Genomic DNA, 15,184 nt, shown 5'->3' with positions numbered 1-15,184 from the left:
AGCCCCTCCCCTGCAAGATTCTCACTCTCACCCCGGTCCCCCTTCTCTCCGTCGACGCTGACGTGAGTTGCTGAATGTCTGGGATCAAAAATTGGTCGTCATCCACCCTTCCTCGCAATCTGCTTAGGATTGCTGCGCGCATAATCATCATCGCCATCAGCACCATCAGCTTTAATCATATCAAGAGGGGTTCATGTGTGGGGGGGGGGAGGCCAGTTGGTGGCGACCATGCACGCGAGTCCGTTAGAAAGAGGAAGAGAGGGAGAGAGAGATAGTGAGAGAGGGGAAGAGAGATAACGATGAAAGCTGGCGTGGCCATTTCGCCATCATCCATAGGTCGAGTCCGGGGGTCATCGAGAGACCCGGTATCCGACCGGGACACCTTTGTCGAGAGGTGTGCCCATTCGGCATACGCCATGACCTTCTCTCCTAGGTATTGCGGTTTTCCCTACCAAGCCACTCCTGACCCTGCCAGCGCTTCTATTCTTTACGTGCCTAGATTCAGTATGTGCAAATAGAGGTTGCTTCACGCCCTAGCACGCATTACTTTCCGAAGCCCTTGCGTTCCCGTCTCTCTGTTGTGGAGCCTGGCTGGGCTACGCTCCAGTGACACGGGGTAGAGAGGGCCCGTTGGGTGCAGTAGGCTGGATACGGAGCATATACTAATATCATCAGACTTACGATCGCCACTAAAACCGCCGCCGCCGCCGCCGCCGCCACTGCAGCCGTCATCCCCTGTGACGCCACCGCATCACGGACATCACCATCTCGCGGCGGTATTGCCCAAAACCGGCTTTCTCCCCAGATGAGACGAGGGTGACTGCGCACGAGAGGCCTAAGAGGCGAGTTGCCAAGACTGGAACGGGACGGCAACCATGTACGTCGTGTTTAGACTTTCTCTTGGCCGCGCCACACAGGGCGGGGAGGAAGGGGGGGGGACGTGGAAGAGGCGCGCGGCGGAGTGGATGGATCTAGATCACCCTGCCTAGGGCTGATCGGCGTCGCTGGCTTGCTTCCTCGACGGGACACGGGTGCCTCAGGCCTACAAATAGCGAGCGAGACCCGGGCTCGAGTACGCCAAGCTTTGTGGACGGGTAGGCGCCGCGAGGCTGGCGGGCGATCCATCTCTAGGCCCACGTCGGGTCCGGGTCGAGGTCTCGCCGGATGAGATCGGCGAGGGCTGATTCGACCGACTCGTCGCCTGCGTGTGCCTGGATGTGCGTGCTTGCGCGTCTGGGCGGCCGCGCCCTCGCACATACGAGCCTCTCTCGCATGATGTGCGCGGCCGTGGCGAGCCCTCGCGGGCTCGTCGGACTGGCCGGACGGACTTTGGCGCGCTGTCTCTCGCGCATCCCGCCCGGGTCGCAAGAGGCGAGCGAACGACGCCATCTGCTGGCGTTGTGACGATGTGACGAGGAGCCTCACAGACAACAGGTAACGCGGCAGACCCAGCCTGGAAATGCCAAGGCTGCTGCTGCGGGGACATTCGCCCCCTGGTCCTGGTTTGGGTGGCCGTAGGCATTCGAAGCGGCGGCATTTGTACGTAGGCAAGTTGTCGTCGGCTAGGGGTGGCTTAGGGGTTGGGTTTCTACCCGTCTTTAGCTTCGTGGAGTTATTCCTTATCGTTCTCGCTCTATACTAGCCCGATATAGTTATGCACATTACCTCTAAAAGAGAATATGGAGTAAAAGGAGATACAGAAATTAACGAGTTGGCTTGTCAGCCTATACCTATAGTATAAGGAAATAACTTACCTCGGCAATTGAGAGCCGGAGGCCCAAGCTCCTTTATGCCCGTGCTGTCGATAATGGGAGCTTTACGTAAGACGAGCTCGAGACGCGAAGACGGCGAAAACATCGTGACTTTCTATTTCCCATAGTCTGCAGTCATCATCATCAACCATCATCGTCGCCTTATGCCAATCGCCACCTCCGTGATTCCCGCATCATATGCCTCTAGGCTGTCATGGCATCACCAGGTTCTAGCCGTCAGACCAAGTGCGCCAAGTCCTGCCCTCCTCCCCTCGCGATAGTAATCACCGCCGCGAAATGCTCTGGTCATGTGCCTAGCAAGCTGACCCGACTATTCTCATCCGCAGGCCGGTCCATATACTCTTCGTAGGCGCCGGAGCCGTAGGCTGCTTCTATGCATCGCGGCTACACCATGTAGGATCTCCCCCTAAGGACAGGCGCGTCGTGTGAACTTCATATGCTAGTGACATATCTACGTCGAGAGACACATGTGCTGATACGCTATCATGTACCGTTATCAAATGGATAATTAGCCTTCGGAAAATATCTTTGTCTCGCTCACCGCGCGGTCCAACTACGAAGCCATCGCCACCTCTGGCGTAACCCTAGAGACTCGATCCTTCGGCAATTACACATTTATCCCTTACGCTGTGTTCCCCTCCATATCGGCCGCGGTCCCAAACTCCTCGCCACCGCCCTCGACGACGTTGACGAATCCAGCGTCCTCGAAGGCCCCGCCGGAAGATGGCTGGGACTACATCATAGTCACGACGAAGGCGCTGCCGGACCGGTCCGACGACGCGGCCCTAATCGCGCCGCTGGTGTCGAGCAAGTCGTGCGTCGTGCTCATCCAGAACGGCGTCGGCGTCGAGGACCCCTACCGCAAGCGCTTCCCGCAGACGCCGATCGTGAGCGCCGTCACCGTCATCAGCGCCGAGCAGATCCGGGACGGCGTCGTGCGGCAGAACCGGTGGACGCGGATCAGCCTGGGGCCGTACGGGAGCGGGCTCGAGGGCCGGCGCAGCCGCAACGGCGACGGCGACGGCGAAGAAGCGAGCGAGGTGGTGCGGCGCGGCGGCGAGCGCACGGCGGAGCTGGCGCGGTGGTGGACGGAGCTGGGCGGGCTGCGCGACGCGGAGACGCACACGGAGCTGGAGCTGCAGACGATCCGGTGGCACAAGCTGTGCATCAACGCGGCGTTCAACCCGACGGCGGTGCTGAGCGGGGGGCGGGGCAACGCGGAGCAGCTGGAGGACGGGGAGCTGCGGCGGCACGCGCTGGGCGTGATGGACGAGGTGTGGCGCGCGGCGCCGGCGGTGCTGGGGAAGCCCTTCCCGGCGCACCTGGCGTCGCCGGAGCGCATCGTGCGCAGCACCGAGCGCAACGCCGGCGCGCGCCCCAGCATGCTGCTCGACTGGGAGGCCGGCCGCCCGCTCGAGCTCGAGGTCATCCTCGGCAACCCCGTGCGCATCGCCCGCGCCGCCGGCGTCGAGATGCCGCGCCTCCAGAGCCTGTACGCGCTGCTGCGCAGCATGCAGGCGGCGCGAGAGAGGAAGAAGGGGCGGGAGAAGTTGTAAGGGGTGTGGGAAGGGAGTAGGCGATTTCAGGGGTAAATATCTACATAGTAAGGTCTCTCACATCTGCTAATCACGGGTTTGAATAGATAGATACGGATAGCGTAAGACTTTGTGTATTATGTTATAAAACGAGTCTGACCTTTTCTAGGGTTACTGCGATCCCGCGAGGGATCAGTCTAGTTCTACGTCTACGGCGTCTCTAATAAGGCATTTTAAGCGCGTTTACCTGTTACTTACCGTGGCTGATGAGTTCGGGAGGGAGAAAGCGATATGCTCTCTACTCCTGCTCAGCGGGCTCGTACAGCTCGGGGCGCTCGGCCACCTCGTTGAGCACGTAGTCGCGGACCTCGAAGGCGTCCTTGGTCTTGCGGTCGTGCACGCGCGTGCTGTACTGGCGGGCCTCCTCACCCGCCGCGAGGATGTGCACGTGCAGGTGAGCGACGCTGTGGTCGGGCCAGAGGTGGAGGCCGAAGGTGAAGTCGTTGTCAGCGTCGAGGGCGTCGAGGGCGGGCAGGAGCTCGCCCCAGCGCACGCGCGCGTCGTCGGCTCGCTCGGCGGCGTCGGGCCGGTTGGCGGCGGCGGCCTCCCGCTCGCGGCGGTCGACGGCGGCGAGCTGGTGGGCGAAGACGGCCTCGCGGAAGGCGGCGCTATCGCGCCACCGCGCGCGGAACAGCGCCGCGACGGCGTCGACGACGCGCGCGGTCCGCGGCGTCAGGCTCACGCCGTTGTACAGGTTCGCCTTGGGCAGGCCGAGCAGGTGCAGCGCGGACATGCCGGCGCGCCCCCCGCCGCCGGCCGCGCCGCCGTACTGCGCCGCGTCGAACGACGACCGGTTGCCGACGATCACCACCTGCTCGTCCTCCGCCAGCACCGGGCCCGCGAAACCCGTGAACGGCGTCCACGCCCGCACCCACCCCGGCAGCGCGTGCGGCCCCGCCGCGCCCGCGGCCGCCCCCGGCGGCGCCACCGCGCTCCGAGTCGCGTACGCGTGCGCCGCGTCGCCCCGCAGGAACGCCCGCGCGTCGCCCGCCGCCGCCGGCTGCGCCCAGAACGCCGTGTGCTGCGCCCGGATCTCGTCGAGCTTGCCCGCGAAGGGCCGCGAGGCGGCCGGCGGCGGGGCCGCGAGCGGGTAGTGCGTGAAGTCGCTGCTGGCACTCATGTTGTCGGTGTCTGTGTGTGGGGGGGGTAGATACAATAAGAATAGGGTTACGGTTCTTGATACGTCTTCGGTCTGTCTGTCTGTCTTTCTGGTTTCTTCGTCTGTTGCTTGCTTGGATGCTGTGTCTGTGTCTGCTTCTCTCCCTCTCCCCGACTGGCCCGCCCCGGCGCGCTGCTATATACATCGAGCTGCGTCTTTCTCCTCGCACGCTCCATTGTCTGGCGACGGACAGCCTCTTCGGTCTGCGCAATGGCGCTGTTTGTCGTTGTAAAGGGAGGAGGTGGAAAAAAAGGGGGGGGGGAGAACCTGTTCAGCCTTTGTCCCCTTTCCCTCTCCCCCTTCCCCCCTTTTTGCCATCGCTCAGCCCCTTGTCGCGCGTTGAGCGAAGTGAGGGCGCGGACAAAGACTACGTTTGGGATACGAGATCTGTCTCTTTGTTGAGAGCTCGCCAAATCCTACTTGTCGATTTTCAGCTCCTTTTGCGAGATAGGACCGCCAGAGCGTCTGTATAGGTCTAAACGGGGCAAAGGTAAGTTGGCCCGGGGCGCAGTAATGGGTCTTAGGAACGGATGGGTTTGAGGGGGAGGGGGGGGGGGGAGGAACTGCGAGAATCACACGTGCAGAGGGTAGTTCATCGTTGGCTACGGGTGGGCAAGAGTCTTCCCACCTCTCCCCCTGGCGTTGCGAAGAGAGGTGGCTGTTAAGTTGTGAGGAGTCCTGTTCAGATCCTTTGATGCAAGTGGGCCTAGGAGGTCAGGAAGTCACTTAGGGGGACAGGACGAGCTTGATTCGAATATGTTTTCGTTTACGAGAATCTATCTATCTATTGTTGAACGGACTTGCTCTCTAACTTCGTCGACGTGGGTGTGTGGAAGGGGTCGACGGGATGCTATTACACAAAGACTATACTACAAGTCGCATTACACAGGACAGGCAAGGAAGTAGTTGTCAATGTATCAAACCAGCATTATCAAATCTCACAATGGATATATCTAGTTGCGTCTATGTTACATATCAGTAAACTCCTAGGTCGATTCTGGGATAGAACGCCTGGCCATGCCTATTCTTGCCATGCGAGAGAGGAAGAGAGAGGTTGAGGAGGTTTAAGCCACGTGAACTCGGAGAAGACCACGTTCTGTTTATCCCGCCCCTCTCCAACCTTCTCCGTAGGTGCACACTGAAGTTAAATATTTTACTACGAGTAGTTCATGGTCTATTTACGAGACAGTGTTGATAGCGCATTGGGAGGGACCTTGCATGCTAGGGTTATTCACAGCCATGGGTCCTTGGTAGAATAAAAAAAAGGACAGAGCAAGACAGGTGAGTTGATCTCATGCTCGCTCAACCATGGTCAATTCGACGCTTCTTGCGTTCATACTACTGGCGGCGGAAACACAGTGACGGCAATGCCCGCGGATGACCAGGTTAGAGACCAGCTCGGCTAGTTGCGGCGGGGCGTAAAGGAGATGGCCTGGCGGTTCGGTCTGTTCCTGTCTCCCTGCGGGGGGAACTTGGGTAGTAGCTACACTTCCAATATGCCTGTTTACCTGCACAGCTCGTCGAATTGGCGTGTCGGGTGCTGTCGCGATGTATAGCGACTGACAGCGTCGCCCAGGCCGCGGCCCAATCAAGCATTGCTAAGCCGGTATCGCGCGTCGTAGCGCGGCAGCCAAGCAGTTCTGCCGGGTCAGGTAGCGAAGCGCCAAGTACGGAGAAGTTGGGGTCAGACGGGACACCCCTCCCGGCGGGGTTTACTACTAGGTATTATAGACCACCAACGCGCGCTTAGATGGGTAGCTAGGGAGACAGCTACGATCATAGCGGAGTGTCTAGCTAGATGTGACCGTTTCGCGAGTCCCGGGCCGCTCGGGGCCAAGGCGGGAAGCCTGGCGACGAGACGGCGAGCAGACGGCGAGGTCGTCCCGCGGCGCTGCGAACCGGCGAGCTGACACCGCGGTATCTTTGGCATGTACCGGAGAGGTTTAGGTAGGTCTAGCAGGTGTACGTAGGTATGCATACAAGTAGCATTATGCAGGTAGAGAGATACTTCGCCTATAAGAGTGAGGTAGAATGGTGACATTACCTAGCAGGAATGATAACCCCGGATTCTTTCTCCCCTCCCCACGGAATGCAGTGCCGGACTCGCTGACTCCGAAAGCCGCGTTGGCACAGGGAAATACCCCAGAGTAGACCGGATCGAGTAATCCGGCTCTGCTCTCCTGCCCTTCTTCTTGCCAAGAGGTTCATGGGCTGGTGGTCAGCGGCTTGTCGATGGAGCCCAGGTTTCCCTGTCTCCTCTCCCCTCCTCCCAGAACCTCTGTAGGGGGCCTCTCTACACGGGTAAGTCCGCCTCTATGCTAGAACCTATCACCTACTCACCTACTCAGCGCTAGTATTCTCTAAGCCTTCCCCTTGTCAGTCTCCTCTTTTGCTCACGAGACTCGAGAATCGTAGCATCGTGCCGAATATAGGACAGCTATCGACCGCCCAGCCCGGCCTTGCCTGCCGATGATATACCACCCAGTTCCGGCCTATCGACTGGCGTAAATATATATAAATACTCCTGTCCGAAGGTCGTCGTATTTTCACAACCAATCCGATAAAGCAAAAACCCTTACTCTTTGTTCTCTCCTACCCCGCGGCCGTCTACCGTCATACCAGCCAGCACCAACAGTCGGCGGGAGAGCGCCTCGACGCCTCTCCGTCTCCCCGCCCCTCCCAGCCAGGAGAGACCCGCACCCTCTCGGAGTCGAGCCATCTACTCCAACATGGACATATCCGGCGCTGGCGCCAAGGAAGCCGTGCAGGAAAAGCTCGGAGGCCCAGGTGAGGCGGCCGTCGCGAGCTTGGACGAGAAGTCCCCGGGCCTCGACAGTAGCGACCCGCTCTATATCGATCCAGACCTCGAGAGGCGAGTGAGGCGCAAAATCGACCGTAACCTGGTGCCCTTGGTCATGGTCCTTTGTGAGCGCCCGCACCACGCCCAGCTAACCTCTTGCGCGTCCCCTTCCCCCCTTCGGCCTTCGCGCCCCCTTCGGTCTTTGCTCCTCGCTAACCCGCCGTCACCAGACCTGGTCGCCTTTCTAGACCGCTCCAATATCGGCAACGCTGAGACAGCCGGCATGTACGTGGGTTGCTCTTTCGCGACTCTTGTTCTACGGTGGCTCCTCGTCCCTCTAATCAGAGGCTCCTCTGGCACCGGCCGAAATCCGAGTGGCGTCCTCAGCACGATGCTCACCGAAGACGATGTTTCTCGGAAGGCAAAGACAGAGGCTTGAAACACAAATAAAAAAAGAAAAGAAAAGAAGAAGAAAAGAAAATTACCATGCTAACCAGCAAACCATCTGTAGGAGTAATGACCTTGGTTTCGATGACCCCCATTACCAGGTATATCTCCCCCCCTCCCCCTCTTCCGGAGACGCGTAGCATTGCATTGACGAGACGGCGGGCGGCATAGTGGCTGTTGACTATCTTCTACATCCCATACAGTAAGCCCCCAACAAAGGGCCCCCCGCCGGGACGCGGGCGCTCCCTGAATCGGCGACTGCTAACTGGCTGGCTGCGTAGTCCTCTTCGAATGGACGGCCTTGATGTGGAAAGCCGTGCCCCCGTGAGTCGTATCCGCCCACGGCCGTACCGGATGTCGCTGACTGATAGTTTTGGACAGTCACAGTACGTAGTAGTCTCTTCGAGCAGCACACTCCGTTTCACCTCCGTTCGCCTCTACGGCGCCGCGTGGGTGTGTGTCTATACTCGACGTGGTAGAAGCTGTGTTGGGGTCGGCCTCTGAGCTGGGTGCCATGGCTTGACCTGCCTCGCAACGATCTGGGTATACCCATGCAGTGCGTACCATTGCTAACAGCTTGCAGTCTGGGCATTTAGCTGTGTGATAGTATGGTGAGGCGTCCCGACCCAAACGAGCCCGCGTATCCATTACTGACTCGGCGGCGCTTCTTCCCCAGGGGTCTTGCCGCGACCCTCCAGGCCGCGGCCTTCAACTGGGAGGGCCTGATGGTGTGCCGCTTCTTCCTGGCGATGGCCGAGGCGGGCTTCGGGCCGGGCGTGCCGTACCTGTTATCCTTCTTCTATAAGCGGCACGAGCTGGGCTTCCGGTGCGGCCTCTTCGTGTCGGCCGCGCCGCTGGCCACCACCTTCGCTGGCGCGCTCGCCTACGGCATCACCTCGGGCCGCCCCGCACGCCTCGCCAACTGGCGGCTCCTCTTCCTCGTCGAGGGCCTCCCGTCGGTGCTGCTCGCCTTCGTCGCCTGGCGCTACATGCCCGACGCCCCCGACACCGCCCGCTTCCTCACCGACGACGAGCGCCAGGTCGCCAGACTCCGCGCTATCCAGCAGACCGGCACCGAGGGTACGCAGCGCGTCGGCCATGTCGACGTCAGGGATGTCTTTGCCGCGCTAGCTGACTTGAAGACTTGGATCCCGCCCTTGAGTGAGTAAACTCGCCTGATTACTTCCCCTCCAAAGTCCGAGTTTACAACCTCCTTAACTTCTTTTCGGGGATCAGACGTGGCTAATCGGGGTGCATATACAGTGTATTTTAGCTGCAACGGTGAGTGTTATTTGAATCTATCTACCTCTCTCTACAGTGCAACCCTCTCTCTCCCTTCCCCCTCGGAACCACCACGAGCTGACAGCTACCTCGAACCCTACGAAGTCTCCTTTAGCAGCCTGCCGGTATTCCTGCCGTCCATCATCCAGAGCATGGGGTTCACGGCGATCAACTCGCAGGGGCTCAGCGCGCCGCCGTACTTCCTGTCGTTCCTGGTGTGCCTGGGGACGACGTGGGTGGCGGACCGGACGCGGCAGCGGGGGCTGATGATCGCGGGGCTCTCGGCGGTCGCGGGCGTCGGGTACGTGCTGCTGGCGACGTGCGCGGGGGTGGGGCCGCGGTACGCGGGCGTGTTCCTCGCGGCGGCCGGCGTGTTCCTCGCGGCGGCCGGCGTGTTCCCGGCCATCGCCAACGTCCTGCCCTGGACGCTCAACAACCAAGGCTCCGACGCGCGCCGCGGCGCCGGCGTCGCCCTGCTCAACTTCGTCGGCCAGTGCGGACCCCTCCTCGGCACCCGCCTCTTCCCCACCCGCGACCGCCCCTACTACGTCCCCGGCATGGCCGTCTGCGCCGCCTTCATGTTCTTCAACGCCCTCCTCGCCCTCGCCCTCCGCGCCCTCCTCGCCCGCGAGAACCGCCGCTTCGAGGCCCGCGACGCTGCTGCCCGCGCGGCCGGCGCCGTCGATCCGAGGGCTGCCGCCGGCGTCGGCGTCGAGAACGACGGCTACGGGTTTCGGAACTTCCTGTGACGCTCGCCAGGTGACCGGGTTGGTCGGGGGTTGCCGGGTCGGCACCGGCCGAGGAGGACGGCGGCGGGAGAGAGTGGGTTTTATGGGACAGGTATATCTGGATACGTTCCTATATAAGCGTCCCTCGTGAGCTGTCCGTCAAGATTGCTTGTGGAAGCTGTGGTAAGTCAGAGATAGGCGGCAGCGGTGTATACATGTCAGGGGCAGAAGGTTGATGTTACGTAGATGACACCGGGCTTGGCTGGATAGATACATTGACCGCCACGCGTACAGTTGCCCGGCCTGCCACCGAGCACGTGAAGGCCTTGCTTGCACTCGTCCCGGAAGCCAAACGAAGCTGCCGGCATTCTTACTTACCCATCGCGGATCGAGAAAACCAGGACTAGTCCGACCTAGGTTCTCTTCGGCACTTTCGATATTCCCAGGCGGGCTGAGACGCCCTTACGCCGGAAGCCATACGTAGGTACATACGCTCGCGTTCTCACTGGTTGGTCACTAATCGCCGAGCATGCTCATGACATATTTACTCTATTATCTTCGATGGGGCAGTTCTCTCGCGCCGTCTGCGGCGCAGTTCGCTATGTACGCCTCGTTCTCTGCTCCTCGCAGTCTTCTCTCATGCCGCATTATCCCGTCGTCGTCGCTCGTGCGTCCGGATCCCGCGTCCCTTCATTCCATACATACATACATGCATACGTGACAGACAAGACATTCGCGTGCTTTCCTTCCTTTGTCCCCCCTTTTTTTCGCAACCACGCGTGTCGGTCAGTCCGGGTCCGCGCCCGTACATATCTTCATCTCGGGCAAGAGAACAGGAAAAAAAAGGGATGAAGTACCCAAAAAAAGCCCGGAAACCCAAATTCGAAATGCCGCCGTCTACCGGCGAGCAATAGACGGGGCTAACATGGACGATGATGCCGTGCGCCGGTGTATCCCTCCCCCGCCCTTCCCAATCCAACATGATGCTGAGCCCGCCGCCCTTCGTCGCTTCTCTTTTTCTATATAGGTATATACATGTACAACAAGTACGCCGTGTCTGGGGATAGGTAGACGGGGCTGGCGAGGAGGCTTGCAAAAAAAGAAATCGACACTGCGAGAAAACCAAACCAAAAAACTATGTATACGTGAAAATGCCGTTTGCTGCCGCCCAGGTCGGACGCGGGGGACATATTACGCCGTCTTCGCCACCCGGGACTGACCGCCTCCGATGGGCGCGGGCCGAGGCGTGGCGGCACCGCGCGGGGACGGGCGCCGCGGCGCAAGCCACGCGCGATCGACGGCCCGGACGAGGAGGGGAGGAGGCGACGGGGCGCGCCGCCCCACGTGCTGTCTCAGCGCGGTGGCATGTCGCCGCGTCGCTGTTCCCCCAAGGAGGGAGTAAGTAGGAAAAACGCGCAAAGAGTTCTACAAGCCAACGCATGTAAGAGGGGGAAGAAGAAGTGAACGCTCGAGCGCGCGCCGCACACTTTGGTAGCACGTCGGGCGCGGGCGCTCCTCTCCCCTTTCCCCTTTCCCCCCCTCCCCGCCTTCCTCCGCTCCGCCCGCACGATGATCGGTGGGGGACGGGGCGAGGGGAGACGCGAGGAAAGCGGTTGGGGTGAGAGGAGGTGGGCGGCGCCGCGGCGCTCGCTAGTCCGCGATGCCGCTGGACCCCGAGCTGGACTCGGAGATGGAGGCCTGGGTGCGGGCGAGGTGCACGAGGCGGTAGATGCCGAAGGCGATGAGGGCCAGCACGATGAAGAGCACGATGATGATGATGGCGATGACGTCGTTTTCCTTGGCCATGACTGCGGTCTTATTTTTTTTCTCTTTCTTTTGGTTTGTTTTCTTTTTGGTTCCCGTCGTCAGGTAGCGAGGACCCTCTCGGTGTCTTCTTTCTTGCCCGGTCTGAACGTGGGGGTGTGTGTGCGTGCGTTGGAACGGAGATGGCCGAGTTCTCCAGGCGAGGCGGAGAGAGAGAGAGCGGCCGAGTAAGGCAGCGGGCTAGCTGGTCGAAGGCCTGGACGGCGGTTAGTTAGAGCTCTGGGCTGGCTTGTCGGGCGGAGGAATGTGAGGGTTTCTAGGTATGGCTGGGGGAATGGAGGGGTTGATGCTTAGGAGGTACTTACCGAATTTGAACGAGACACACAGCGGATAGAGAGAGAGAGAGAGTGTGTGTGTGTGTGTGGTAAGTGAGATGATCTTGAGTGGTGTAAGTCAAACGGATAAGGTCGTCCGGCGTCGACCTGATCAGCGTATGGTGGAGCTAGAGCAGAAGCAAAGCAGCGTCGAGATCCCTTCGAGGACTGGGGATTGGGCACGCAGCGGTGACGGTGATAACGATGAAAAGCGAGGACGGGCGAGTCAGGTATCTCAGAGGACGCGGACAGATCAGATCAGATGGGGAGCGAGCAGGAGAGATACAAAGGGTCGGGGCATCGTGGGACGTGGCTCGTGGAGGCGGGAAAGGTACAAATAGTGGTTGCCCCGCCATCTCTGGCGCAAGTAAATAGCGAGGCTGGGTGCAAAAAGCGCAAGGCCGGCAAGGAGCTGCTTATGTGGGGCGCTTGCCGTCGTTTCCTTCTTCTTTTCCTTCTCTCTTTTTTTTTTCCGTTCTGCTTTTTGGCTTATCGGGGGACTAAGAGCTTACCGGGGTGTTATCACGCTAGCCTGAGGTGGGCGTAGCGTGATACGTCGGTACCTAGGGAGGCGGTAAAGACCGGGTACTGGCCCAGGAGGCACCCTCCACTCTCCGTACCTTACGCGGTGGTTGGTACGTTCTCGGAACATCCAAGGGGGGGCCCACTCGTACCGAACAGCCCAGCATCGGGCGGGTCCCGTCGTCAGACAGGCACGTACCCACCAGGTAGCGTGTACACACGCCTCCGTACCGCTGTACAAGGGGCATGTACAGCGGGTATGTACAGTTTGCGTGTACAATTGGTGTGTACATACATGCGAACTTGCTGCGCAGTGGAGGTAGGATAGGTACCTCTAGGTACTTGGGGTACCTGGTATTCCCCAGCCCCCGATTCTACCCATTCTACGTAGCGCGGTACGTAGCGTGGCGCATCCACGCCAGACTGGCAGCCCCGTCTCCTGTCGCCGCTGGCTGACCGCGAGGCCCCTAAAGGAGTACCTGGATACCTCTAGGTACGTTATGATGTACTATGCACAGGCGTCCCAGGGACCTCAGACATATCCCGTCGGATTCGTTCCATTAGCTGCCTGCCTACGATACAATGCCTTGCCTCTCACCACGCTCAAACCCCTGGGCCCTGCTGGGTCAGGCTCGAAGACTTCGACATCGCGTTCATAGAGCACCTACGGTGGCGTCACATTCCCAAGGGTTATCAGTTGGTTCATTGCCTCTATACCTTGGCGAGTAAGCGAGGCTCTAACACTGAATCGACGAAACAATAACTCTTCCGAAACAACCTCCATTATTGGGTAGAAAACAACAATACATTCGGAAGAGACGGCCTCCGTAGCCTAACCAGTCGGGACCCCCGTAGAGGCTACCGAGGACCTGGTGGCGATGGGAGGTCGCGTCTTCCCGGGGGACGGCCCGAGGCTGAGATATCCTTTAGGCATAGTGGTCGCACGATTGATAGCCGTGTCTGGGCTTGCCCGACCACTATCCGTCGCGTGTCCTTGAACTCCCCTAAAAAACAAAGTGCGCGAAGACCCAGGCTGGCGATCCCTTTCTCCAGAGCGGGTGCCTAGCCCAAGTCTCGTGCGATAATACTACACGTGACTACGATTCCTCCTTCGTTGCGCCGTCCCGCGCCGCCGACGAGACAATTTTAACGTGGCGTTCGTAGAATTGGAGCATCTGCCGCACGCGTTAGCTCATGTCAGACATCGGTAGGCTTCGTCCAAGGCCTTGTCGACGCACCTTTTGTGGACAGCGTTGGTAGATGACCTTGGTGTCGTGCTGAGTCTTGTGGCCGTTCTTCCACGTCAGGTACACGATCAGCTTGCCCGTGTTCTCGTCGTGGCAGGCATCGATGGACTCGACTTCATCTTCCCAAGAGCCCACCGGCGGGTGCCACGACCGGCCGGTCGTGGGTGGCGTAGCCGAATCCGGGTGGCTTCCGTTACGTCGCCGCTTCGTGCCGTTAGTGGAGGCGCCGGCAGGTCGCCCGCGCTTCTTGGTCTTCAGGGCTGCATTCGCCTCCTCGATGATCTTGTCTCGTCCGCCGACCTTAGCCAGGTAGATGTCGAGGATATCGGACGCGTTTTCCCTGACCGAGGCCTCCGTCAGACAAGGTGAACAGCCAGTTGTGCTTGTTGTGGGGACTGCTGCATTTACCTGATGTTCTCCTCATCCTCCCACGTCTGATCCGATTTCTTCTCGTAGCCTTCCCACTTGACCTTGAACTTCAAGTGGTCCTGCAGAACGAGTTCGTAAGTCATCATCAACAAGCAGCAGATTTGCTCCACTTACGCCATTCTCGACGACGTGGGCGAGGATCTTCTCAACGATATACCTGGATCCCGCTCGTTAGTCTGATTGGCATATTTCGTTGTGCTACCCGGCTCAGATTACGTGGGCGAAATACTTACTCATCCTCCTCAAGGTCCTCGTCTTGGTCCTCGTTTTCATCATTTTCCTCATCCTCATCCTCACCATCGTCCTCTTCCTTCTCTTCCTTCTTTTTCCCATTGCGACTGGTGCCATTGCCATTCTTGATGTCGCCCTTTACGACATCCAGCATCTCTTCATCGCCATCATCGTCCGCGCCCGTATCCTTGGTGTTGGGTGATGGTTTTTTGGAGTGCTTGCGGGTCGCGGATGTAGGCGCGTCGGCGAAGTCAGAGGCGTCATCGTCGCTGATAGCTGTGTAGGGTATTGTTAATTATAGCTTTCGAAGACCTTGAGCTTGCTTTCGCATCAACCGGAATGGAGGGGGGCCGGAGGCAGGAGATGGGAGAAGAATGGGAGAGCTGAAGTATGAGGGTGGGCATAATGGGTGGTGGACAGACTCTGGAGGTAAAATAAATAATCCAGGCAGAGATGGTAACATACCAGGTGGCATTCTGAGCTCTGGGCGCGTCGAAACGCGTGCGTGGATAGAATGAAAAGACGATCTCTATTGCTGAGGAATTGTGAGGGATGAAGGCGCAAAGGTTGAGAGGCGACGTTATGAGATAAGTTGCGAGAAGCAATGAAAATGGATTGATTGTTTGTTCGCGATCGCCTCTACCTAAGCAGAAAATGGGGCGTCGGACGGTAACCCGATACATACATAGAACTCTTTATGCATGTTTTGACCTTTTTTCTTGTCCGAGCTCCTGGGCACCTAAGGCATCCAGGCATCCAGAATGGAGGCCTGTGATTGGTCGGATTGAAGAAAACGCGCAACAGCTAACTGTTCGTAAAACGCTGTATTTAAGCC

At 59.4% G+C, this 15,184-nt stretch overlaps 5 protein-coding genes across 5 annotated transcripts; 2 read left to right on the top strand and 3 right to left on the bottom strand.

The window, feature by feature from the left end:
* Positions 1–1,730: 1,730 nt before the first annotated feature.
* Positions 1,731–3,439, top strand: GGS23DRAFT_146953 (2-dehydropantoate 2-reductase). The gene is made up of 3 exons (XM_051511312.1): positions 1,731–1,997; positions 2,099–2,165; positions 2,285–3,439. Exons 1-3 carry the CDS (start codon positions 1,966–1,968, stop codon positions 3,326–3,328), a joined length of 1,143 nt encoding a protein of 380 aa, XP_051370044.1. The 5' UTR covers positions 1,731–1,965; the 3' UTR covers positions 3,329–3,439.
* GGS23DRAFT_611890 (uncharacterized protein) lies at positions 3,419–4,487 on the bottom strand (the record flags this gene model as incomplete). Its single annotated transcript, XM_051520445.1, has 1 exon — positions 3,419–4,487. The coding sequence occupies one exon, from the start codon at positions 4,485–4,487 to the stop codon at positions 3,606–3,608; it is 882 nt and encodes a 293-aa protein (XP_051370043.1). The 3' UTR covers positions 3,419–3,605.
* A 2,561-nt stretch (positions 4,488–7,048) lies between these two features.
* On the top strand, positions 7,049–10,164 carry GGS23DRAFT_146711 (major facilitator superfamily transporter). Its single transcript, XM_051511311.1, has 11 exons — positions 7,049–7,451; positions 7,557–7,611; positions 7,838–7,874; positions 7,945–7,975; positions 8,055–8,097; positions 8,155–8,159; positions 8,357–8,384; positions 8,450–8,934; positions 9,037–9,054; positions 9,160–9,894; positions 10,077–10,164. Exons 1-10 carry the CDS (start codon positions 7,256–7,258, stop codon positions 9,801–9,803), a joined length of 1,542 nt encoding a protein of 513 aa, XP_051370042.1. The 5' UTR covers positions 7,049–7,255; the 3' UTR covers positions 9,804–9,894; positions 10,077–10,164.
* A 1,268-nt stretch (positions 10,165–11,432) lies between these two features.
* Positions 11,433–13,376, bottom strand: GGS23DRAFT_598500 (uncharacterized protein; the record flags this gene model as incomplete). The annotated part of the gene is made up of 2 exons (XM_051518792.1): positions 11,433–11,590; positions 13,280–13,376. The coding sequence occupies 2 exons, from the start codon at positions 13,374–13,376 to the stop codon at positions 11,433–11,435; spliced, it is 255 nt and encodes an 84-aa protein (XP_051370041.1).
* Positions 12,975–15,184, bottom strand: GGS23DRAFT_576335 (heterochromatin protein one). Its single transcript, XM_051516848.1, has 6 exons — positions 14,815–15,184; positions 14,352–14,625; positions 14,233–14,275; positions 14,098–14,177; positions 13,681–14,029; positions 12,975–13,617 (listed from the first exon to the last, which is right to left on the bottom strand). The coding sequence occupies exons 1-6, from the start codon at positions 14,822–14,824 to the stop codon at positions 13,540–13,542; spliced, it is 834 nt and encodes a 277-aa protein (XP_051370040.1). The 5' UTR covers positions 14,825–15,184; the 3' UTR covers positions 12,975–13,539.

The sequence above is a fragment of the Durotheca rogersii genome (genome assembly GCF_024521655.1).
Source record: "Durotheca rogersii strain YMJ 92031201 chromosome Unknown GGS23scaffold_18, whole genome shotgun sequence".
Classification (NCBI taxonomy): domain Eukaryota; kingdom Fungi; phylum Ascomycota; class Sordariomycetes; order Xylariales; family Xylariaceae; genus Durotheca; species Durotheca rogersii.
Note: the sequence above shows the minus strand (reverse complement) of the source record. Positions and strands in the feature narration are given on the sequence as shown.

Coding starts and splice junctions, on each gene's coding strand:
- GGS23DRAFT_146953 (XM_051511312.1), top strand. CDS start 1,966: ATGGCATCACCAGGTTCTAGCCGTCAGACCAA. Junction 1,998..2,098: donor GGTTCTAGCCGTCAGACCAA/GTGCGCCAAGTC, acceptor TCTCATCCGCAG/GCCGGTCCATATACTCTTCG. Junction 2,166..2,284: donor ATGCATCGCGGCTACACCAT/GTAGGATCTCCC, acceptor ATGGATAATTAG/CCTTCGGAAAATATCTTTGT.
- GGS23DRAFT_146711 (XM_051511311.1), top strand. CDS start 7,256: ATGGACATATCCGGCGCTGGCGCCAAGGAAGCCGTGCAGGAAAAGCTC. Junction 7,875..7,944: donor TCGATGACCCCCATTACCAG/GTATATCTCCCC, acceptor CGGGCGGCATAG/TGGCTGTTGACTATCTTCTA. Junction 7,976..8,054: donor TATCTTCTACATCCCATACA/GTAAGCCCCCAA, acceptor CTGGCTGCGTAG/TCCTCTTCGAATGGACGGCC.
- GGS23DRAFT_576335 (XM_051516848.1), bottom strand. Junction 14,030..14,097: donor GAGGATGAGGAGAACATCAG/GTAAATGCAGCA, acceptor GGCCTCGGTCAG/GGAAAACGCGTCCGATATCC. Junction 13,618..13,680: donor ACCAACGCTGTCCACAAAAG/GTGCGTCGACAA, acceptor CGCGTGCGGCAG/ATGCTCCAATTCTACGAACG.